We start from the raw sequence: 25,137 nt of genomic DNA, 5'->3' as shown, positions 1-25,137 counted from the left end.
TCAACCTCATCATCATCATCAAACATAAAAATTATGCCAGCTCAGGAAGAACAGCTGACCTAAACCAAACTTCAACCTGGAGAACGTCATGCTCAGCAGAGAATAAAATTTGGGTGCATATTTTTCTAACAAGTTCACATGAACTACTACTTGCCAGCTACTCCTTTACATAATAGACTACAGCACACACTCGCTAATGATAAGTTGATAACTAAGATCACGATTGCCTGTTCTTGGCAAACCGCTGCAATGCTTTCGGCAGCTCGGTCTCATCGCCGATCCGCTGTTTCTTATCCGGGTGCCCACTGCCTTCCTTGTGTTGATCCAACAAAGGCCTCTTGGCTCTGAGAACCTCCTCCTCCTCCTTCTTGGCCCGCCTGCTCGGCTTACTCCTACCCTTGGTCTTCTTCTTGACCCTAATGTTCTTGGCGGCCTCGACGGCACCTTCAATCTCGTCCTTGATCTCTTTCTTGGTTTTCTTCTCTTTCTTCTTCAGTTGTCTTACGGTGGCTATCACATTCGGATCAAGCATGATGGTCTCTGGTTGGAGCTTGTCAAGAAGGGACCGCACCTCCTTCTCCCGCCTTTGCTTGCCGGTCTCCATGGGGTTGTCAACAAAGGTATCGAAGTTTGGCTCGCCTGATCCAGGAACGAGCATGGAGGAAAAGCCCATGGAGTGCCCGATCCCACAGATGTCCTCGTAAGGGCGGAACAAAACCTTGCCCACCTGATATCCCTTTACCATTCTGTGCTTCATATAGATTTTATAGTCCTGCCCCCCGCAATCCCTGTATATCTCCACTAGAGATCCGTTGCTGCTCGCCAACAACCCCTTCTGGCTGAAATCCAGGGACTGAGCACGTGCGGTGTATGAATGCACAACCTCAAACTTCCTGAGATCCCAAATCTTAATCTTCTGGTCTCCACCTGCAGTTGCCATAAGGTGACCACCCCTGTCAAATGCGACGGCAGTCAGAGGGCCCTCATGGCACAACATTGTGACAAGGGGTTTCACACTGGTTGGCTTCCACATTGTGAGTTCCCCACCAGCATGTGCCCAAGGCCAATGACGGCATTGCAGGGATTTACCCGCATCACGTCCGTACATCCAAGACGTGTGCTGTAGTTTGCAATCATCTCACCAGTGCTCATATCTTGGTAGTGGAGCTGCCCGAAGCTGTTTATCGATGCCAAGAGTAAGTGTTTATCCAGAAACTGAAGTTTCAGCGATTTGCCATGTTCCTGTGAAACGGAAGAGTGATCACTGTTAGACTCCCAAAAGAAGTATTTTGGAGATAGCACGTCTTTCGTGGAGATGCATTGGGTACAAATTCGATGATTGACTGATAGCTATGACGGTGTCGCTGCACTAGTGTTATCATGCTTACGAAACAGAAGCACTGTCCAAAGTAATTCATTGCCACAATTTTTTTGCAGTACTCAACTGTTTAGTATGTACCAATAAGTTCCTTTTGGAAAGCCCTATGTGAAAAAAAGCATCACATTCATCAACAAAGGAACATTCAATTCGGATATTTGCATGCCCGGTATTTTGCCACCACTAAGCTTTCAGTTGTCAAAAATGCATCTGAATATCGCACTGACATGCAGATGCATATCAATATGTGGTCTGGGCACTAGTTATTAGTTTTCCAACTACAAAAAAGGGAGGTCATGTATTCCCATTAGCTGATCTAAGAACAAATCACTGAATGTACCTAACATAAGAGTTATTATTAATCACTAGTTCTGTAGAGATCATACAAAGGCTCCTATTCCCGGATTTACTATATATACAACCACTTCTTCAAAATCATCAAAAACCAGGGCAAAGTTACCAAGAACATAGAGGCATTTAAATCATGATTACCTTCAGACAGTGAATTTCTGTGCCATGACGATTATATATGTACGGATACCTGTTTGAACAATATTCTTGTGAGGAACTATAAAAAATCTATAGAAATCATTAGCATAATCAGCCCTTCACAGCTTGTAAGCACCATTTGCACATAGAGTATTAATACACGATTTAAGAAACTAACAGTTCCAGAGTCCAGATCAACAACCCATTCTCGAATATTGAAGTCAGAAGGCAACCCTAAGCTGTACCTAGCCCACATATTTATGCACTAACAGTTCAAGAAACTGCCAAAAATTAGTCTTGTTCACAGATGCCATTTTATGATGATCCCACTCATGGGAAATCGTACAGGGAAACGGTGTAGTGAATCATGTTGAAATGTTGCGTCATTCTGTAGCCTGATTGATCCACATATCAAACATATTCTGACAACGGTTCTTATTTTGGTGAGCATGGGTTTGTCCATCCTTTCTTTACATCATCAAGCTGTAGGGGTCATCTTATTACATCCTTTTTAGCACATAGAACATGTTGATATACTTCATGAGAAATGGAAATATGTCGCAAAGCTTGAGTACAGTCAATAAATTACTTTTTCTGGGCGACTGCAAAGAGTTGCTCGTTCTGTAAAAATGCCACGTCGTGCACAGTTTCCTTCACCTATAAAAAGATAAGATCAGAGAAGTACAATACATATATGAGGTGCAACAAGAAATAATGTTGGAGATGTCTACAGTCAGTGATTATAAAAACCAGGGGCTGATGTCGGAGAAAAGCGGGGAACAATTTTAGAATGGAGTGTGGATTTTTTGTACCCACATACCAGTGTACCCTCTATCTAGACCATTCAGTTTGTGTCAAGATTCGTGGTATCCTTATATAGAAATTTCTCCTTTTTTACGAGGGACAAACAATGCGAAGGGGTCAGGTCCGCTTTCTTTCATCAAGGTTCAAAAGATGCTACTAGGCGCTGCTTACACGCTCCTTTATGGACTAAAACATAGGGACAGGGGACATCATTTTGCAGACTCCACGAGCCACACTCCCCTATCGCCACGAAACATCCTCCTCCAGCTGCCAGCTGCAACGACCTGTACATTCTCTGCAGACACCCTCCATCCTACTCCCTTACCTTTGTAATTTTTGCTCTTGGATGCATGGTCCTTGGCCCAGGTATACGGTTGGCTACTTGGCTGCTTGTCACCATGTTCCAGGTTACTGTCTAGGAACTAGGCATCCATACACCGCCCGCTTAGTGCCTAGCTATCACTTCTCCAAACCTTGGGAACCAACGGGGAGACAACGGGAAAGTCTCTGAAGACTTTAGTCTTTTCTGGGCAAACAAGAAAAACTACCTACGCTAAACTCAGCATATTTTATCCGAATTTGAGCTGCTATCACTCAAACCGTATGAAATGAAAAAACTCAATTACTAGATTTACTAAGTTGTAAACTCGTACTAGGTGCACTCACAGGTTATCAGAATAACCAGAGTATAAGGCTGATTATAACTAAGTATAAGGGTGATTAACCCATGTAATCTCCTGCAAGGTGAGCAAACTGTTGGGTACCTACCAGGTACTCTAGTTTCTAGTTTCAATACCTTGGAAAAATATGAACTATAAGTAGTTCCTTGACTTCAACATCCACGCCCTCCACAATTAAAATGTGTATCATCTTTACTTACAACTTATGAGTACATAAAATAGATATCCTTATTTCTCAATGGTATCTTAGGCTCCTTTTAGCCTTCACATGTGTATATTTCTCGAACTAGCAGACTAAACCCCAGAGTTCATTTAGTTCTTGCTTTCAGGTTGGTCTAACAAAAGGCACAAACTTTTAATACTGCTAATTTCCACCAATATTGAGGACCAGACTAAGATCATTCTCACAAGTCTAATTTATGAGCAAAGCACTGAAATTCAATAGTGAACATTTTACTGAGGAAAAAAGAACAAAAAGAGAAGTAAACCTGACAAACTGCTTAAATACTGAAAGCTGACCTCAAATTCATTGATGAGTTCCATATTCAACATATCCATAAATGCAACATGACCTTTTCGCCCACCTACTATCATGTAGCGCCCATTTGGTGTGTATTCTAGAGTATAAGGACCAAACACTGCATACAAAACAGCTAGTCAGCACCCTCATACAACTCATGGTCATAAACCATAATTAGGGAAACTGACGGTCAGCATTCAGCAAGGTGGCAACATAGAGTATGCCTAATGAAATAACATAAGAGCCTGCAGCAGAGTTCTTTCACTGAATTATTCGATTAGGAAACTGTTTAGTCGTACAAAGCTGATAGTGTCAATGTTATGTTATGGTTACAAATGTTTTACAGGCTAACTTGCATCTTCCTTTCACGTAAACAGTAAGAAGGGTATATGTAACAACCACATGGTAAGTCTATAAAGGCATACACAATAAGAATCAAGAAATACGATATCGTAAATCTGAGCTGGGCATCATGTGGCTATTTTGGTACTGGATAATGTAGCTAGGGTGGCAGATTCAGATAATAGTGTAACAGATCTACATATTTACCAGGTAAGATCATGTCAAATGATTTTCTTGAACTCCAAATGTCCACCTTTGGCAGAATCGACCACTGCTCAAATCTGTATGTCTTTTCGAGACCTTCAGGCTCTAAATAGCCCCCCTCGATAGGCAACAGCCACTGTAAATTGAGTAATAAAAAATCAGCATAGTGCAAATTAATTATCTCATGTTTTTCACAAGTCAGTTCGACTGGATAGTTGTTTAGCATGAAAATCAAGAGGCATGAGGTAGGCAAAGAATTTAGATGGGTGCAGGGTTATATTATGTTCCGACGAGCACCATGGAGTTATGCAAGAGAGTCCATACTCAAAGTGACATATAGCCATATCTATCTATGCCATAATTGTCAAGCAATGTGAATTAAAACGATCCAAAAAGAGTATGTGTACACTCGGTAAATTTTACTCCTTGTCACGGTAGATGCGTCGAAAATCTACTGGCCGGTCTTTCGCTGGCTGGCCATCATCTCTTTAACAGCAACGCCAGATCAATCTATGTTTACATTTAAAATGTGGATTCTATACATATGAGTAGAGCACTTCATCCAAACAGTTCCGCACGACACTGGTGAACAGCTAAAGAAGAGCTATATTCTAGAACATCACATTGCCACAAGTCACTAGTCGAGAATGCCAGATTCCCTTTATCATGCATACACCGTTTGGTTAGTGCCCCCGAGATTTCCAGTGAGATAGCAACATATATGTTGTATGAATCAACAAATTCACACACATTCTGCAACAAATACACAAACACAGACCTTTTCAGCCTGCGCGGCAGCTTTGGCGGACACTCCTATCAGCTTCTCCTTTCCAGCGAGCTGCCCTTTCAGTTTCTTGTCGCGCAAATCCTGTTACGAAGAAAACCAAAGATGCCAAATTCACTTCTGAAGTAGCATAGCAGGCAAAGAAACTAGCACCTGAATTTCCAACAACCACACTAGGACAGAAGGAGAGTAGCAATCCTATTCCTACCCCCAGGTTCGCCGCCTTCCCCCGGGAGAATCTGGCCACCTTCATCTCCATCTCGTCCAGAGAGCCTCGGTGGTTCTCCCTCTCTCTGGGGCCTCCTTCCGTGGCGATCCCCATCCTGCTCAACCTGTCACAAACTCACGATGGAAAATGTAAATTTAATAACGAGACGGCCACGCGAGTGAATTTACAGGAAGGAACTCCTGAACAAAAAAAATCGAGTAGTTATCGTGGCATTAGCATGTTGATTAGACGAAGCAGCAGCATTCATCTGCCCTGCAATTGTGGAGGTCAGTGGGGTTTGACTGATCACAAGCTCAGACCTTGGAACCCAAAACCCAGTGGCCGAGGCTCGTGGGCGTGTGGAGTCGGCAGGGACGCAACGACGAGACGATGGGGAACGGGGACGGCGATGGCGACGGCGGCGACCCTCGTGGGTCGTGGGAGACGGGGTTGATGCGTCGGCGGTGACGCTGGCCGCGGCGGCTCAAGGCTATATAGGGCACGCGGTGGCAGGCAGGCGCAAAGCCACGTGTTGGGCCAACATAGCGATTCATGTGTTGGGCCAGATATTGGCCTGGTTAACTCGGCCCATGCACCGTTAGGTTTTGTTTCCCCTTCTTCGAGGGAATGCTTTTTAATAATTTTTCTTATAGAAAACACTAAATAATTGTCCGTGTTTATAACTGGCAATAAATATTATAGCACGTTAGTCCAGTGATTTAATTTTTCATATCAATGTAATTATGTAAATTCCCCTAAAAAAATGTAATTATGTAAATAATTGTTTACAAAATGCTACTACCTGTGATTTGCCTAGCTAAATAAATGTCAGGATATTTTTAGTGAAAACTACTGGCTTGTTAAAGAAAACATAATTTATTTGGTATATCAATAAATGGTAGAACGTTAAGAAAAAATTCAAGAAAAATCAATGACATAAACAAATGTACAAGAAGAAAAATCAAAATGAAGAAAAAAGGGAGAACATACTTAAGGATAAGGACAAGATGACCAATTTCGTTTTAAGTATGATGAAAAACAAGTAAAAAGGCGAACAAATACTTAAGAAGCGTGTGTGCTTAAACTCTTCCTTCGTTTTGGAGGTTCATGGTTTTCGATGGCTCCCAGCCTTTGCGCCGGGTCGATCAACACTCTGAATCCAGTTTGCTGTTCATCTATGTTTTATTTACGTGTCCTCGACAACAAAGTCTAGATGATGGAGGTGGCGTAGTACGGAATAATTCTCATGGTTTCTATTGTCGTTCTAATGTGGCTGATACGGCCTACCGAGAATTGATGGTGTTTTAGCCCCGCAGATCAATGGCTCCCGCTCTTGTAGATTGTCGCTGGGCGCTTCAGCCTATCATTCGATAGTGGCCATGATAGTATTGTCAAGCTCTTATCAATAGGCATGCATATTCGTTCTTTTTGTCAAGCATGCTCTTGTCACTGGGTATGTTGATTTTTTGTATGTGCTCCTAGTAGGTGAAGCAACAATTCAACAACCTATCTTACAAACGATGTATCCTCGGTCACAGTACGTTCGACGGTCTTCGCTTCTAAGCCATTGTCATAGATGGCTCATACACGCTCTTTGAAACCTTTGAATTTGGGAATGCACCATGTGCAAGTTCGCTTGTCCGCAGTTTCTTCACTGGATGTTTAAAGAAAAGTCGAGATGCAAGAGACGAGTCTGGAGTCAATGACTACCAAGGACTTTTGATATAACTTTATTTATGTTTTATCTTGACCTTTTGATTATTTTTTGTCTTTTTTTAATCTGATGCGATTTTTGTAAACTATCAACAAACATGGTTAAATACGCGCAACGCTCGTACCCCTTCGCTCCTAGGCAGTGGAACCCTGTCACTAGTGTTTTCTGTGCCTCCCGCCAGCACACCTGAGGGCCATGGATGCATGGTGGATCCTGACTCTTGCCAACGGGGGGCTTTGTTTTTGAAAGTTTTTTTAGTTTTGTTAGGGTTTGTGTCCTACTCAGAGACGTTAGGTAGCGCCGACTCTTTGAAGATGGAATAAGACTCTCCCAGCCCAGCCCTGATACACCGCTGCTTATAGCATCGTCAGAGGGCGTGTGAAGGTTGGTCTCTGGTGGATCTCATCGGAATCAATCGGCGTTTTGTCTTTGGTGTATTCATGTGAATTTGGTCTTCGTTTGTCTGCGTGTGTCTACAAATCGGATCCTTCATATCTACGCTTCTCCTCGTCGATGGCGGTTGTTATTTTGGTGCGCTAGTCTATATAGCCTTACCACGACGACTTCTCATCTGTCTACTACAATAAGATTTGCCCCGTTTCAATAAGGGAGGGTGGTGACGGTGGTGCCCCTTCAGTCGCTCGGGTGCTTATAGTCGTCGCTAGATGGTCTATTGATTTTGATGTAATTTTTTTACTTATGTTGTTCTTTGTACTATCTTGACACCTGATGACTAAATAGAAGTTCTTTAAAAAAACACGTTTGGATTTATTTAAAAATCAATTTGGATGTGTAGCCATTCAACTCAATGCAAAATTGTCTCTTTACCAGCCCACCGGGAGGAGCCTTGGCAGGCGAGTGGTCAGTAATGCTAAGATCAGCCTTCCCGCTGGTGTTCCAGTTGCCGCACAGGAAACCGCCCCCAATCCGCCCACCCCGCCCACCACCTGTTCGTCGCTATGCCTTCCCGGCCGCCGCCGTCCCGCCGCCGCCCCCTCCGCCACGGCCGCTCCCCCCGGCTTCCGCGTACGTGCACCTCCCCTTCTGCCGCAAGCGGTGCCACTACTGCGACTTCCCCATCGTGGCGCTCGGCTCCTCCGCGCCCTCCCCCGGCGGCCCGGGCGAGGGCGAGGACCCCCGGATCGCCGACTACGTGCGCCTCCTGCTCCGGGAGGTGGCCGCCACGCGGCCCGTCTCCGACGACGGCGTGCCGCTGCAGACCATCTTCTTCGGCGGCGGCACCCCGTCGCTGGTCCCGCCGAGGCTGGTGGCCGCGGTGCTGGACGCGCTGCGCGGCAGGTTCGGGCTGTCCGCGTGCCCGGAGGTGTCCATCGAGATGGACCCCGGCACGTTCGACGCGGCCAAGCTGCGGGAGCTGGTGGGCGTGGGCGTGAACCGGGTGTCGCTCGGCGTGCAGGCGTTCCAGGAGGAGCTGCTCCGGGCGTGCGGCCGCGCGCACGGCCTGCGGGAGGTGCACGAGGCCGTCGGGATCGTGACCGCCTGCGAGGGGCTCCAGAACTGGAGCATGGACCTCATATCCTCCCTGCCCAACCAGACCCAGGAGATGTGGGAGGAGAGCTTGCGGTGCACCGTCGATGCCCGCCCCACGCATGTCTCCGTCTACGACCTGCAGATCGAGCAGGGCACCAAGTTTGGCCAAATGTGAGTTCATTCTATCCATATCTATGAGCTATGACCCCTATCTTGAAAACATTATCGGTCCTGACAAATATGTGTGTTGTTTGTGGTGGTTCTGTTCTATAGATAATAACGAATTGGAGAAAAACTAACACACTGCAACCATCATCGTCACACAGTTAGCTACAAGTGTTGTTTTGATTTGCACTGGTTTGTGTTTTAGAAGTTTGGTCTTCTCTTATTGGAAAGGGGCTACTTGTATTAATTAGGTTACAGAGCTGAGGTTACGATCCTGCAGTATCATAATCAACAGGCAAGCCGGGACTGCATCTTGTAGAACACCACCACACAACACCTTTCTACAGCATCGAGCTAAACCATGCGCTACCCTGTTATCCTGCTTTTAGATTTTGAGTATTCTGTGACTCGGGAATTCAGGCAACAATTGACAAATCTCCTGAATGCCACCACTAATTGTGGACCAGCACAACATATGAGGATCGATGGCATTAGCCACCGTCAGGCTGTTGCTGTCAATCAACATCGGCCTGATTAGTGTAGATCAGCGCCTTTTGGACACCTTCTAGACATGCGATGCAATGGTTTCTGCTTCTCAGCATTAAGGCATCGTGGCACCATGTCCTAGGCAGACAGAATTACTTTTTCCTCTTTGATTCTGATCACTGCCGTCCAAGTTGCAGTATTAGTTTGGCGGTAAAACTGGTGTCCACGTAATGACATAAACCATCTGACATCAGGTGGCATACAACTTATCTAGTAAGGAGTTGTCTCCTTGCTAGCTTGTCCCTGGATTACACTCTTGCGGTCTTGCCCTTTTCATCGTATTCATTTATATCATGTTTGATATCTTGCAAAGTGTTCCTATAGTTCAGTGAGAACTGAACCGAAGCTCTGACTGTTGCCTCACTGTTTGCGAAGATTATATCACTCCAGAGAAAGAAGTTCAGTCTTCTTATTGAACTCATGATGCTGATAGTTGCATGTTAAAAGGCTTAACTGGATTTGTTTTGGGGTGTATTACTCAACCAATTGCATTATACTACGACCTTATAAAGCCATGTTGTTCTCTAGCCTGCCATCCTATATCCAAGTTTCTAACAATTTGGTCACATATTAATTTTCAGTCACATTTTTGTATGAAAGATGAAATGAGCTCATCCTTAAATATGTGTCAGATTGATGCCGATCTCATCCTTTTCATATTAAATGTTGCAGCTATACGCCTGGTGTATTTCCTCTCCCAAATGAGACAGACTCTGCAAACTTCTACAAGATCGCTTCAAAACAGCTTTCTGAAGCAGGATATCAACACTACGAGATCAGTAGCTACTGCAAGCCTGGTTACGAGTGCAAGCACAACGTAACATACTGGCAAAACAGGCCGTTCTATGCGTTTGGTCTGGGATCGGCAAGCTACATCAACGGTGTCAGGTTCTCTAGGCCCAGAGGAATGAAGAACTACGCAGATTGGGTTCAGAAGCTGGAAGACGGGACCTGGTGCCACGAGCCTAGTGTCTCCGAGACGAAGGATATGGCGATGGACTCGGTGATGCTATCACTGAGAACAGCTCGCGGGCTGGATCTGCACAGTTTCAGTAAATCTTTTGGCGAGGGTCTGACACGGTCATTGTGCGAGACGTTTAGGCCTTTTGTTGAGAGTGGGTTGGTGATCGCCATGGACAAGGAGCAAGTGGCCCTGCAGTTCAATGAGTTTGAGTCAGATTTGGAGGGTGAGATGAGTGGGAGCAGGGTGGCCTTCCTCCGCCTGAGTGACCCGGATGGATTTCTGCTGTCCAACGAGTTGATCTCGCTTGCCTTTGGGACTATTTCGCCATGACAAGAGTAGCTGGCTTTTCGCATTGATAATTCCACATTCTTATTTGTCAGATTTTATCTGACAAAATTGACACTTACTGATATACTAGACATTAGCTGATCACTGGGATCCATAGCAATTTTTGTTTTACAAAATTGTTCAATTGTTCAGCTAGCACCAATCGTGTGTTTACCAGACCCCTAGCCGGTGCTTTCTGAATTTGAATTTAACGGGGCGCCTTCTACCTGTCAGTTGAGTTCGCACCTCCTGAGATGGTAATGTAGTGTAGTACATCCTGGCGAGGATTATGTTTTGGCAAGGCTTGGTTATTGATAATGTGCACATGAATCGTTTAGTGGTCACGGGGTCTGGACACTGAACTTGAACTGCTGGTCCTGAAGAGAATCCTTGTGGAGGGCAAACAGAAAGGATCGTCTTCAAGATCGAGGGCCTCAGCACCAACTGTTGTGTACGCTGTGCCTTCAGGAGCCTGAAACGATGAATCATCTTGTAATGCAGTGCCCATTCTCCAGGACTGTCTGGTCATTGGTGACCGTAGCTCTGAATATTGCCATCCCGTGCCTTCTTTAGCAAAATTCAGTTCTCGTGTGTCGGCGGGAGGAGGTGCTCGCCAATTATCCGAGGGCAAACACAAAGGAAGCCGGTGCGATAATCACTCCGGTGATATTCTCCATCTGGAAAGAGAGGAATCGGCGAACTTCTGATAACATCTCAACCTCGGACAGCGAGGTGGCAAACAAAATCCTTGCGGAGTGACCATTCCTAAAACAAATCCTTGTGGAGTGGAGGCTATGGAAACTAGCTTGGCATACGAAGAGGAGCGGAGTCGGGATAGTGCGAGAACAAGAGCGAAATCCCTATAGGCTTGGGGTGGATGTGGATTGCTAGAGCCTTTCTTCTTTAGCATCATGTAGCTAAAACTCTTTCAATCTTAATGAATCCACACGCAAAGCTCTTGCGTGTTCCGGAAAAAAGAACTTGAATTGCTGCAGTCAGGTGCCGAGAGTTTCATGTAAAGAAAAAGGTACCGAGTTTCCTTCACAGAGATGGAGAAACTTAGGCCTATCGAGTTTCAGTTCATATAGACAAAAAATTTAGCAGTCTCATTCGGAACTTGATTAGCTCTCCTATTACAGTAAATGTGGCCTCGGAGAAACTTAGATTACAGAAACTATCACGCTCTGTGGTCATCTGCGGATGCCCGTTATAGTCCACTACGATTAGCGCGAGGCAATGTGACAGCCCACACAAACCCCAATTGCTACCAGCGTGTAAGTGGAGGAGTGGGTTGTGGTGCATACGCCAAAGCTCTGCTTGTTCTCTTTGGTGGCAAACTGACAATAACCTGGCCGCCTGCCGCATCATGCCGGCGGGAGATATGATCTCCGGTACCCGAGCATCCCTGCCAACCACTGTGAATACCACACCCACAACCGGCTCCGGACCTTTGGTGAGAGGTTTGGTGCAGGTGAGCAAGGTCATGTAGCTCCCCTCATGAGTGTGGGCATGTTTGGCCACATTCAATGTGAATTTTGCTTTGCAGAAAACAGTGACTAGTCACTTTTTTTACGACAAAGGTTCATGAGTAATTACATTGCAAAAAGCACCGGTCGTCCACTTAGCGCGTTTGATGCTGAAACTAGTAGGGTCCCTACTCGTCAGAGATTCATACGACAAAAAATGTCAGCCGACATGTTTACTGGTCTCATTCTTTCTCCAATCCTCATCCTGCACATCTTTGATTTCATCACAAGAGTTCTTCTTCTACCGCACCAGTTATCGTAGAATGGAAAAATGCAACAAACGAACCAATGGAGAAGTTCCAAATCACTGACACCGCCCTCTTCTTCCTTATCACGGGATCTCTTTCGCTAACAGGTATCGGTCTCCTTTCTGCATTCCCACAACTCCGTGGTGCTCCTATGCAGTTGGAAATGTTGTCCTCTTAGAGTCACGAGTCCTATAGCCTACATTTCTCTTAGTTGTTGATTCGCTGTCCACCATCTTTGTAGGAGCAATTTGATAAAATAGCACGCTTTTCCTTGTATTTTGACCCAATGCTTCATCTTCCTTTTTATTAGATAAAATGTCACACTTTTGATTCACTGCTAGATAAAATGACACACACTGATTTTTTAGCTTATTTTGTCCAGTCTCGCATGTTAGAATTCATAGGACAATTTTGCCCCTCCGTCGTTTTGACTTACTGGTTGGATCGAACCTCACTAGGGCCTTCCATCGTTTCTGCCAGCGATATGTTTCTATCGAAACAGAGGCAGACGAGATGAGGTAGAGAAGAGGAACTGCTGCCTCGCCCGCTTCCTCCCACACGCGTCGCCAATTCCACTGCCATCGCCTGGTCGTGCCTCTGTCTCGACGTGTTGTCCTCATCTCCCGACGCATCGTCCCGCTTCATCTCTTCTCCTAACGCTCCACCAATTCCATCGCATCCTCACCCGTCCATGGCTCATCAAGCGAGCAGAGCAAAGCACAACTACAGCAGCAACCTGTACATGGACGCGTCGCTCCAGCCGTCCAGCGCGTGTTGGGGAACGTTGCAGAAAACAAAAATTTTCCTACGGTTTCATCAAGATCCATCTATGAGTTCATCTAGCAACGAGTAATCGGATGCATCTACATACATTTGTAGATCGCGAGCGGAAGCGTTCAAAGAACGGGGATGAGGTAGTCGTACACGACGTGATCCAAATCACCGGAGATCCTAGCACCGAACGGACAGCACCTCCGCGTTCAACACACGTACGGAACAGCCACGTCTCCTCCTTCTTGATCCAGCAAGGGGAGAGGAGAGGTTGAGGGAGATGGCACCAGCAGCAGCACGACGGCGTGGTGTTGATGGAGCTGCAGTGCTCCGGCAGGGCTTCGCCAAGCGCTATGGAGGAGGAGGAGGTGTTGGAGAGGGAGAAGGAGGCAACCAAAGGCGTGGATGAAAAGCCCTCCTTCCCCCACTATATATAGGAGGGCCAAGGGGGGGGGGGGGGCGCCGGCCCTAGGAGATCCAATCTCCTAGGGGGGTGCGGCCAAGGGGGAGGAATCCCTCCTCCCCAAGGCACCTAGGAGGTGCCTTCCCCTCCTAGGATTCTTCCTCCCTTGAAACCCTAGGCGCATGGGCCTCTTGGGGCTGGTGCCCTTGGCCCATGTAGGCCAAGTCGCACCCCCTACAGCCCATGTGCCCCCCGGGACAGGTGGCCCCACCCGGTGGACCCCCGGGACCCTTTCGGTGGTCCCGGTACAATACCGATAACCCCGAAACTTGTCCCGATGCCCGAAACAGGACTTCCCATATATAAATCTTTACCTCCGGACCATTCCGGAACTCCTCGTGACGTCCGGGATCTCATCCGGAACTCCGAACAACATTCGGGTTACTGCATATACATATCCCTACAACCCTAGCGTCACCGAACCTTAAGTGTGTAGACCCTACGGGTTCGGGAGACATGTAGACATGACGGAGATCGCTCTCCGGTCAATAACCAACAGCGGGATCTGGATACCCATGTTGGCTCCCACATGCTCCACGATGATCTCATCGGATGAACCACGATGTCGAGGATTCAAGCAACCCCGTATACAATTCCCTTTGTCAATCGGTATGTTACTTGCCCGAGATCCGATCGTCGGTATCCCAATACCTCGTTCAACCTCGTTACCGGCAAGTCACTTTACTCGTACCGTAATGCATGATCCCGTGACCAGACACTTGGTCACTCTGAGCTCATTATGATGATGCATTACCGAGTGGGCCCAGTGATACCTCTCCGTCATGCGGAGTGACAAATCCCAGTCTTGATCCATGTCAACCCAACAGACACTTTCGGAGATACCCGTAGTATACCTTTATAGTCACCCAGTTACGTTGTGACGTTTGGTATACCCAAAGCACTCCTACGGTATCCGGGAGTTACACGATCTTATGGTCTAAGGAAAAGATACTTGACATTGGAAAACTCTAGCAAACGAACTATACGATCTCATGCTATGTTTAGGATTGGGTCTTGTCCATCACATCATTCTCCTAACGATGTGATCTCGTTATCAATGACATCCAATGTCCATAGTCAGGAAACCATGACTATCTGTTGATCAACGAGCTAGTCAACTAGAGGCTTACTAGGGACATGTTGGTGTCTATTATTCACACATGTATTACGATTTTCGGATAATACAATTATAGCATGAATAAAGACAATTATCATGAACAAGGAAATATAATAATAATGCTTTTATTATTGCCTCTAGGGCATATTTCCAACAGTCTCCCACTTGCACTAGAGTCAATAATCTAGTTACATTGTGATGAATCGAACACCCATGGAATTCTGGTGTTGATCATGTTTTGCTCTAGGGAGAGGTTTAGTCAACGGATCCGCTACATTCAGGTCCGTATGTACTTTACAAATCTCTATGTCTCCATCTTGAACATTTTCACGAATGGAGTTGAAGCGACGCTTGATGTGCCTTGTCTTCTTGTGAAACCTGGGCTCCTTGGCAAGAGCAATAGCTCCAGTGTTGTCACAAAAGAGCTTGATCGGCCCCGACGCATTGGGTATGACTCCTAGGTCGGTGATGAACTCCTTCACCGATATTGCTTCATGTGCTGCCTCCGAGGCTGCCATGTACTCCGCTTCACATGTAGATCCCGCCACGACGCTCTGCTTGCAACTGCACCAACTTACTGCGCCACCATTCAAAATATACACGTATCCGGTTTGTGAATTAGAGTCATCCAGATCTGTGTCGAAGCTAGCGTCGACGTAACCCTTTACGACGAGCTCTTCGTCACCTCCATAAACGAGAAACATTTCCTTAGTCCTTTTCAGGTACTTCAGGATATTCTTGACCGCTGTCCAGTGTTCCTTGCCGGGATTACTTTGGTACCTTCCTACCAAACTTACGGCAAGGTTTACATCAGGTCTGGTACACAGCATGGCATACATAATAGACCCTATGGCCGAGGCATAGGGGATGACACTCATCTCCTCTATATCTTCTGCCGTGGTCGGACATTGAGCTGAGCTCAATTCCACACCTTGTAACACAGGTAAGAACCCCTTCTTAGAATGATCCATATTGAACTTCTTCAATATCTTATCAAGGTATGTGCTTTGTGAAAGACCTATGAGGCGTCTCGATCTATCTCTATAGATCTTGATGCCTAATATATAAGCAGCTTCTCCAAGGTCCTTCATTGAAAAACTTTTATTCAAGTAGGCCTTAATGCTGTCCAAGAGTTCTATATCATTTCCCATCAAAAGTATGTCATCTACATATAATATGAGAAATGCTACAGAGCTCCCACTCACTTTCTTGTAAACGCAGGCTTCTCCATAAGTCTGCGTAAACCCAAACGCTTTGATCATCTCATCAAAGCGAATGTTCCAACTCCGAGATGCTTGCACCAGCCCATAAATTGAGCGTTGGAGCTTGCACACCTTGTTAGCATTCTTAGGATCGACAAAACCTTCCGGTTGCATCATATACAATTCTTCCTTAAGGAAACCATTAAGGAATGCCGTTTTGACGTCCATTTGCCATATTTCATAATCATAGAATGCGGCAATCGCTAACATGATTCGGACGGACTTCAGCTTCGCTACCGGTGAGAAAGTCTCATCGTAGTCAATCCCTTGAACTTGTCGATAACCCTTAGCGACAAGCCGAGCTTTATAGATGGTCACATTACCATCCGCGTCTGTCTTCTTCTTAAAGATCCATTTATTTTCTATGGCTCGCCGCTCAACGGGCAAGTCAGTCAAAGTCCATACTTCGTTTTCATACATGGATCCTATCTCGGATTTCATGGCTTCTAGCCATTTTTCGGAATCCGGGCCCGCCATCGCTTCTTCATAGTTCGAAGGTTCATCGTTGTCTAACAACATGATTTCCAAGACAGGGTTGCCGTACCACTCTGGTGCGGAACGTGTCCTTGTGGACCTTCGAATTTCAGTAGGAGCTTGATCAGAAGTATCTTGATCATCATCATTAACCTCCTCTCTAGTCGGTGCAGGCACCTCAGGAACATTTTCTTGAGTTGCGCCATTTTCCGGTTCAAGAGGTAATACTTCATCAAGTTCTACTTTCCTTCCACTTACTTCTTTCGAGAGAAACTCTTTCTCTAGAAAGGACCCATTCTTGGCAACAAAGATCTTGCCTTCGGATCTGAGGTAGAAGGTATACCCAGTAGTTTCTTTAGGGTATCCTATGAAAACGCATTTTTCCGACTTGGGTTCGAGCTTTTCAGGTTGAAGTTTCCTGACATAAGCATCGCATCTCCAAACTTTCAGAAACGACAACTTAGGTTTCTTACCAAACCATAATTCAAATGGTGTCGTCTCAACGGATTTCGACGGAGCCCTATTTAAAGTGAATGCGGCAGTCTCTAAAGCATACCCCCAAAAGGATAGCGGTAAATCGGCAAGAGACATCATAGATCGCACCATATCTAATAGAGTGCGATTATGACGTTCGGATACACCATTACGCTGAGGTGTTCCAGGCGGCGTGAGTTGTGAAACTATTCCACATTTTCTTAAGTGTGTGCCAAACTCGTGACTCAAGTATTCTCCTCCTCGATCTGATCGTAGGAACTTGATTTTCCTGTCACGTTGATTCTCAACCTCACTCCGAAATTCCTTGAACTTTTCAAAGGTTTCAGACTTGTGTTTCATTAAGTAGACATACCCATATCTACTCAAGTCATCAGTGAGGGTGAGAACATAACGATAGCCACCGCGAGCCTCAACACTCATTGGACCGCACACATCAGTATGTATGATTTCCAATAAGTTGGTTGCTCGCTCCATTGTTCCTGAGAACGGAGTCTTGGTCATTTTACCCATGAGGCATGGTTCGCATGTGTCAAATGATTCATAATCAAGAGACTCTAAAAGTCCATCTGCATGGAGCTTCTTCATGCGTTTGACGCCTATGTGACCAAGGCGGCAGTGCCACAAGTATGTGGGACTATCATTATCAACCTTACATCTTTTGGTACTCACACTATGAATATGTGTAGCAATACGCTCGAGATTCATTAAGAATAAACCATTTACCATAGGATCATGACCATAAAACATATCTCTCATATAAATGGAACAACCATTATTCTCAGATTTAAATGAGTAGCCATCTCGAATTAAACGAGATCCCGATACAATGTTCATGCTCAAAGCTGGCACTAAATAACAATTATTGAGGTTTAAAACTAATCCCGTAGGTAAATGTAGAGGCAGCGTGCCGACGGCGGTCACATCGACCTTGGAACCATTCCCGACGCGCATTGTCACCTCGTCCTTCGCCAGTCTCCGCTTATTCCGCAGCTCCTGCTTTGAGTTACAAATGTGAGCAACTGCACCGGTATCAAATACCCAGGAGCTACTACGAGTGCTGGTAAGGTACACATCAATTACATGTATATCACATATACCTTTTGTTTTGCCGGCCTTCTTGTCTGCTAAGTATTTGGGGCAGTTCCGCTTCCAGTGACCACTTTCCTTGCAATAAAAGCACTCAGTCTCGGGCTTGGGTCCATTCTTTGGCTTCTTCCCGGCAGCTTGCTTGCCGGGCGCGGCAACTCCCTTGCCGTCCTTCTTGGAGTTCTTTTTACCCTTGCCCTTCTTGAACTTAGTGGTTTTATTGACCATCAACACTTGATGTTCCTTATTGACTTCTACCTCTGCTGATTTCAGCATAGCAAATACTTCAGGAATGGTCTTCTCCATCCCCTGCATATTGAAGTTCATCACAAAGCTCTTGTAGCTCGGTGGAAGGGACTGGAGGATTCTGTCAATGACCGCATCATCCGGGAGATTAACTCCCAGCTGAGTCAAGCGGTTATGTAACCCAGACATAGTGAGTATGTGCTCACTGACAGAACTATTTTCCTCCATCTTACAGCTGAAGAATTTGTCGGAGACTTCATATCTCTCGACCCGGGCATGATCTTGGAAAACCATTTTCAGCTCTTCGAACATCTCATATGCTCCATGTCTCTCAAAACGCTTTTGGAGCCCTGGCTTTAGGCTGTAAAGCATGCCGCACTGAATGAGGGAGTAGTCATCGGTTCGTGCCTGCCAAGCGTTCATAACGTCTTGTTCTGCAGGGAGAACAGGTGCGTCACCCAGCGGTTCTTGTAGGACATAATCTTTCTTGGCAGCTATGAGGATGATCCTCAGGTTCCGGACCCAGTCCGTATAGTTGCTGCCATCGTCTTTCAGCTTGGTTTTCTCTAGGAACGCGTTGAAGTTGAGGACTACGTTGGCCATTTGATCTACAAGACATATTGTAAAGATTTTAGACTAAGTTCATGATAATTAAGTTCATCTAATCAAATTATTCAATGAACTCCCACTTAGATAGACATCCCTCTTCTAGTCATCTAAGTATAACATGATCCGAGTCAACTAGGCCGTGTCCGATCATCACGTGAGACGGACTAGTCAACGTTGGTGAACATCTTCATGTTGATCGTATCTTCTATACGACTCATGCTCAACCTTTCGGTCTTCTGTGTTCCGAGGCCATGTCTATACACATGCTAGGCTCGTCAAGTTAACCCTAAGTGTTTTGCATGTGTAAAACTGTCTTACACCCGTTGTATGTGAACGTAAGGATCTATCACACCCGATCATCACGTGGTGCTTCGAAACGACGAACTTTAGCAACGGTGCACAGTTAGGGGAGAACACTTCTTGACATTGTTGTGAGGGATCATCTTATTTACTACTGTCGTTCTAAGCAAACAAGATGAAAAACATGATAAACATCACATGCAATCAAATAATAATAGTGACATGATATGGCCAATATCACACAGCTCCTTTGATCTCCATCTTGGGGCTCCATGATCATCTTGTCACCGGTATGACACCATGATCTCCATCATCATGATCTCCATCATTGTGTCTCCATGAAGTTGCTCGCCAACTATTACTTCTACTACTATGGCTAACGCGTTTAGCAATAAAGTAAAGTAATTTACATGGCGTTTCTCAATGACACGCAGGTCATACAAAAATAAAGACAACTCCTATGGCTCCTGCCGGTTGTCATACTCATCGACATGCAAGTCGTGATTCCTATTACAATAGCATGAACATCTCATACATCACATATAGATCATTCATAATTCATCACAACTTTGGCCATATCATATCACAAAGCACTTGCTGCAAAAACAAGTTAGACGTCCTCTAATTGTTGTTGCATGTTTTACGTGGCTGAAGTAGGGTTCTAGCAAGAACGTTTTCTTACCTACGTGAAAGCCACAACGTGATTTGTCAACTTCTATTTACCCTTCATAAGGACCCTTTTCATCGAATCCGCTCCAACTAAAGTAGGAGAGACAGACACCCGCCAGCCACCTTATGCAACTAGTGCATGTTAGTCGGTGGAACCGGTCTCACGTAAGCATACGTGTAAGGTTGGTCCGGGCCGCTTCATCCCACAATACCATTGAAGCAAGATAAGACTAGTAACGGAAAGAAAGTTGACAACATCTACGCCCACAACAAATTGTGTTCTACTCGCGCAAGAAGAACTATGCATAGACCTAGCTCATGATGCCGCTGTTGGGGAACGTTGCAGAAAACAAAAATTTTCCTATGGTTTCACCAAGATCCATCTATGAGTTCATCTAGCAACGAGTAATCGGATGCATCTACATACCTTTGTAGATCGCGAGCGGAAGCGTTCAAAGAACGGGGATGAGGTAGTCGTACACGACGTGATCCAAATCATCGGAGATCCTAGCACCGAACGGACGGCACCTCCGCGTTCAACACACGTACGGAACAGCCACGTCTCCTCCTTCTTGATCCAGTAAGGGGAGAGGAGAGGTTGAGGGAGATGGCACCAGCAGGAGCACGACGGCGTGGTGTTGATGGAGCTGCAGTACTCCGGCAGGGCTTCGCCAAGCGCTATGGAGGAGGAGGAGGTGTTGGAGAGGGAGAAGGAGGCAACCAAAGGCGTGGATGAAAAGCCCTCCTTCCCCCACCATATATAGGAGGGCCAAGGGGGGGGGGCACGCCGGCCCTAGGAGATCCAATCTCCTAGGGGGGTGCAGCCAAGGGGGAGGAATCCCTCCTCCCCAAGGCACCTAGGAGGTGCCTTCTCCTCCTAGGACTCTTCCTCCCTTGAAACCCTAGGCGCATGGGCCTCTTGGGGCTGGTGCCCTTGGCCCATGTAGGCCAAGGCGCACCCCCTACAGCCCATGTGGCCCCCCGGGACAGGTGGCCCCACCCGATGGACCCCCGGGACCCTTCCGGTGGTCCCGGTACAATACCGATAACCCCGAAACTTGTCCCGATGCCCGAAACAGGACTTCCCATATATAAATCTTTACCTCCGGACCATTCCGGAACTCCTCGTGATGTCCGGGATCTCATCCGGGACTCCGAACAACATTCGGGTTACTGCATATACATATCCCTACAACCCTAGCGTCACCGAACCTTAAGTGTGTAGACCCTACGGGTTCGGGAGACATGTAGACATGACGGAGATCGCTCTCCGGTCAATAACCAACAGCGGGATCTGGATACCCATGTTGGCTCCCACATGCTCCACGATGATCTCATCGGATGAACCACGATGTCGAGGATTCAAGCAACCCCGTATACAATTCCCTTTGTCAATCGGTATGTTACTTACCCGAGATCCGATCGTCGGTATCCCAATACCTCGTTCAACCTCGTTACCGGCAATTCACTTTACTCGTACCGTAATGCATGATCCCGTGACCAGACACTTGGTCACTCTGAGCTCATTATGATGATGCATTACCGAGTGGGCCCAGTGATACCTCTCCGTCATGCAGAGTGACAAATCCCAGTCTTGATCCATGTCAACCCAACAGACACTTTCGGAGATACCCGTAGTATACCTTTATAGTCACCCAGTTACGTTGTGACATTTGGTATACCCAAAGCACTCCTACGGTATCCGGGAGTTACACGATCTCATGGTCTAAGGAAAAGATACTTGACATTGGAAAACTCTAGCAAACGAACTATACGATCTCATGCTATGTTTAGGATTGGGTCTTGTCCATCACATCATTCTCCTAATGATGTGATCTCGTTATCAATGACATCCAATGTCCATAGTCAGGAAACCATGACTATCTGTTGATCAACGAGCTAGTCAACTAGAGGCTTACTAGGGACATGTTGGTGTCTATTATTCATACATGTATGACGATTTTCGGATAATACAATTATAGCATGAATAAAACCAATTATCATGAACAAGGAAATATAATAATAATGCTTTTATTATTGCCTCTAGGGCATATTTCCAACAGCGCGGCCAGCAGCGACCTATACATGGACGCGCTGCTATGGTGTGACAGCTGGGGCGATCAGAGGGTGCCGCAGCGGCGTTGAGCGGAGGTCCGAGCGGCTAGTGTCTGACTACTATGGTGCGTGAAGGGGCGACGCCTTTTACTTTCTAGCTGGCGGTGAAGTGGCTAGAGTGCGGCGAGACGGGGCAGAGGGCTGGGGAGTGGTGAGGAGCCACACTTAGATGCGACGACGGTGGGATGGGCGGTGCACCGGGAGGAGGCACGGTGAGGAGAGCGAGGTGGCGGCGTTGTTCTGTCTCAGAGGTTCTGGTCACTGTCTTGTCTGCCGCTATTCTGATCGAACCAACCAAGTCAAAACAGCCAAGGGACAAAATTGTCCTAAAAATTCTTACTTGTGGGCCCAGACCTAGACCTAAAAATTGAGATAAAAAGTCAGTGTGTACCATTTTATCTAACAAGAAGAAGGATATGCCACTGAGTCAAAGAAAAGGAAAAGTGTGTTACTTTAGCAATTTCATATCTCTTTCTAGAAGCCGTAATTTCTCTTTCGTCGACGACCAACACCATGTACTCCGCCACTGCCAACGACAACGTGCGTCACGGTTGAGAATCAAAAGTCATCACCTATTTATATCGAACTTTTATATTTGTTTCGCACTTTCTTTTCACCAATTAGCAACAATTTTTCTTTGTTTGCTCCTCCTTTAATTATTTTAGAATACGTCACCTATTTATTCTCATAAGTTTCACTATTGATATGTTTGCCCGGCTTAAGTTCAGAAATTTTGTCTGATATTCATTGCATCTGAATTGAATACAAACAAGTTACGAAAATGATATACTGGAACATTTTACGAGTGCTCCTAATTTTATTTTAAGCTTAGAAGATGTATATTCTTACTAGAGGGAGCAGCTTCTTTCGGCATTAGCACAATTGTTAGTATATGATACTACATCTATAATTAAATATAAGATGTTTTTGCGGTTCAATTGAACTAAAAAATGTCTTATATTTAGTTATAGAGATAGTATTAACAATGTTTTTCAAACTGTGTCTAGCAAATTCACCTACCGGTTGTGTTGATAATATTGAATTATAGGGTTCCTTCTATTTTAACGCAAATATAATTTTGCTAATATATAAATTTATGTGTTTATAGGAATTATGTGAGATGTTGAAAACATAGTTTATGAGATTACAATAATTGAACTAAATTAAAATCTCTCCTAATCCAAGCAAATTAAAAGAGATGGAATCACATTCCTCAAAAATAATTTATGCCACTTTGACATGTATTATAGCGTGTATATATTGTTTTTAGTATATTTATATATTTTGCTGGAAGGTACTAGAGCATAGCTCTATTTGATATCGTGATATTAAGTTTATAGGGGGTATGGTCAAACTTGGTGTATAAAAAGATAATTTTATGGGCAGCACTAGGCGTCGGTTGAACGGTGAAAGCCTCGACCAGTCACCTTTCCAGCCGTCTGATTGTAGCGTGCAAAGCCGTCTGATTACACCAAGCACGATGACAATGCCAAGGTTGAGATCCATACTGAGGACTTCCAAGAACCAGATATAGGCATTTTAGAGTGTCAAAATATATTGTTTAAAGTGCTCAAATTAAAGATCCAACACTAAGGTGCATTGACATCATTCATGCAAATTCAGCGAGCCCAAGAATTTCAAACTTGGAATTCATATGAAGAAACAGCGATCGTTTTACTATAAAAAAGGTCCGGAGCAAAAGATGACGCTCGGTACGACTGCGCACGGTCGTATTGGCGGTCGTACCAGGCCCAGAAAGCTGCAAAGTCACCCAGATCAGACGCGATTCTTGGTGGAGTTCGTCCCCTTTTGTTTCCGCAACTTCCTTGGCCACCAAGTGAGGTATTGAGATTGGATTTGGCTCATCTACAAACCTTGGATCAAATTGGAGGAGCTGTATCAACGGAGGGACACGAGGAGGCCTCCTATATATACACCTCCAACCGTAGCCGCAGGCATATACACAACCTCCATCTCCATTGCTGCTCCAAGATCACATCCATAGAAGAAGGGACAAGACAAGAACAAGGAAATGGAGGCTCTGCCACCACGCCGCAGCGTCCTTTGGTCCTGTGCCATCTCCATTGATGTAATCTCCATCGACACTGCCTTGGCTTCCCCTTCACCGACTTGGTGTCAGCTTGTATCATGCATCTCCCTTCTATGTTTATCCCTTTCATGTCCGAGTAGCTACATTAGTTCTTGAGGATATGGTTGAACCCTTGCATGATTTGAACTTAATGTTTATGAGCGATCCAGTCATCCTCTTTTGAAGTGTTGCGTTGATTTTCTCATGGTGTTGTGAAGGTTGTGAAGGAAATATGCCCTAGAGGCAATAATAAAGTTATTATTTATTTCCTTATATCATGATAAATGTTTATTATTCATGCTAGAATTGTATTAACCGGAAACATAATACTTGTGTGAATACATAGACAAACTAAACGTCACTAGTATGCCTCTACTTGACTAGCTCGTTAATCGAAGATGGTTATGTTTCCTAACCATAGACATGTGTTGTCATTTGATTAACGGGATCACATCATTAGGAGAATGATGTGATTGACATGACCCATTCCATTAGCTTAGCACCCGATCGTTTAGTATGTTGCTATTGCTTTCTTCATGACTTATACATGTTCCTGTGACTATGAGATTATGCAACTCCCGTTTGCCGGAGGAACACTTTGTGTGCTACCAAATGTCACAACGTAACTGGGTGATTATAAAGGTGTTCTACATGTGTCTCCAAAGGTACATGTTGGGTTGGCGTATTTCAAGATTAGGATTTGTCACTTCGATTGTCGGAGAGGTATCTCTGGGCCCTCTCGGTAATGCACATCACTTAAGCCTTGCAAGCAATGCAACTAATGAGTTAGTTGCGAGATGATGTATTACGGAACGAGTAAAGAGACTTGCCGATAACGAGATTGAACTAGGTATTGAGATACCGACGATCGAATCTCGGGCAAGTAACATACCGATGACAAAGGGAACAACGTATGTTGTTGTGCGGTCTGACCGATAAAGATCTTCGTAGAATATGTAGGAGCCAATATGAGCATCTAGGTTCCGCTATTGGTTATTGACCGGAGACGTGTCTCGGTCATGTCTACATTGTTCTCGAACCCGTAGGGTCC

The 25,137-nt window shown here is 45.4% G+C and overlaps 1 protein-coding gene and 1 pseudogene across 1 annotated transcript; one reads left to right on the top strand and one right to left on the bottom strand.

Annotated features, from left to right (window-relative positions):
• Window positions 1–82: 82 nt before the first annotated feature.
• Window positions 83–5,829, bottom strand: LOC125538355 (putative U3 small nucleolar RNA-associated protein 7; annotated as a pseudogene).
• Window positions 5,830–7,921: 2,092 nt separating this feature from the next.
• LOC125528018 (Radical SAM superfamily protein) lies at window positions 7,922–10,849 on the top strand. Its single transcript, XM_048692536.2, has 2 exons — window positions 7,922–8,785; window positions 9,998–10,849. Exons 1-2 carry the CDS (start codon window positions 7,932–7,934, stop codon window positions 10,617–10,619), a joined length of 1,476 nt encoding a protein of 491 aa, XP_048548493.2. The 5' UTR covers window positions 7,922–7,931; the 3' UTR covers window positions 10,620–10,849.
• Window positions 10,850–25,137: the final 14,288 nt, after the last annotated feature.

The sequence above is a fragment of the Triticum urartu genome, chromosome 1A, assembly GCF_056163025.1.
Source record: "Triticum urartu cultivar PI428250 chromosome 1A, HENAU_Tu73, whole genome shotgun sequence".
Lineage (NCBI taxonomy): Eukaryota > Viridiplantae > Streptophyta > Magnoliopsida > Poales > Poaceae > Triticum > Triticum urartu.
Note: the sequence above shows the minus strand (reverse complement) of the source record. Positions and strands in the feature narration are given on the sequence as shown.

What these genes read in the sequence shown, in the direction of transcription:
- LOC125528018 (XM_048692536.2), top strand. Translation starts at nt 7,932, where the DNA reads ATGCAAAATTGTCTCTTTACCAGCCCACCGGGAGGAGCCTTGGCAGGC. An exon ending in GGCACCAAGTTTGGCCAAAT is followed by an intron (nt 8,786 to 9,997) that starts GTGAGTTCATTC and finishes TAAATGTTGCAG; the next exon opens with CTATACGCCTGGTGTATTTC.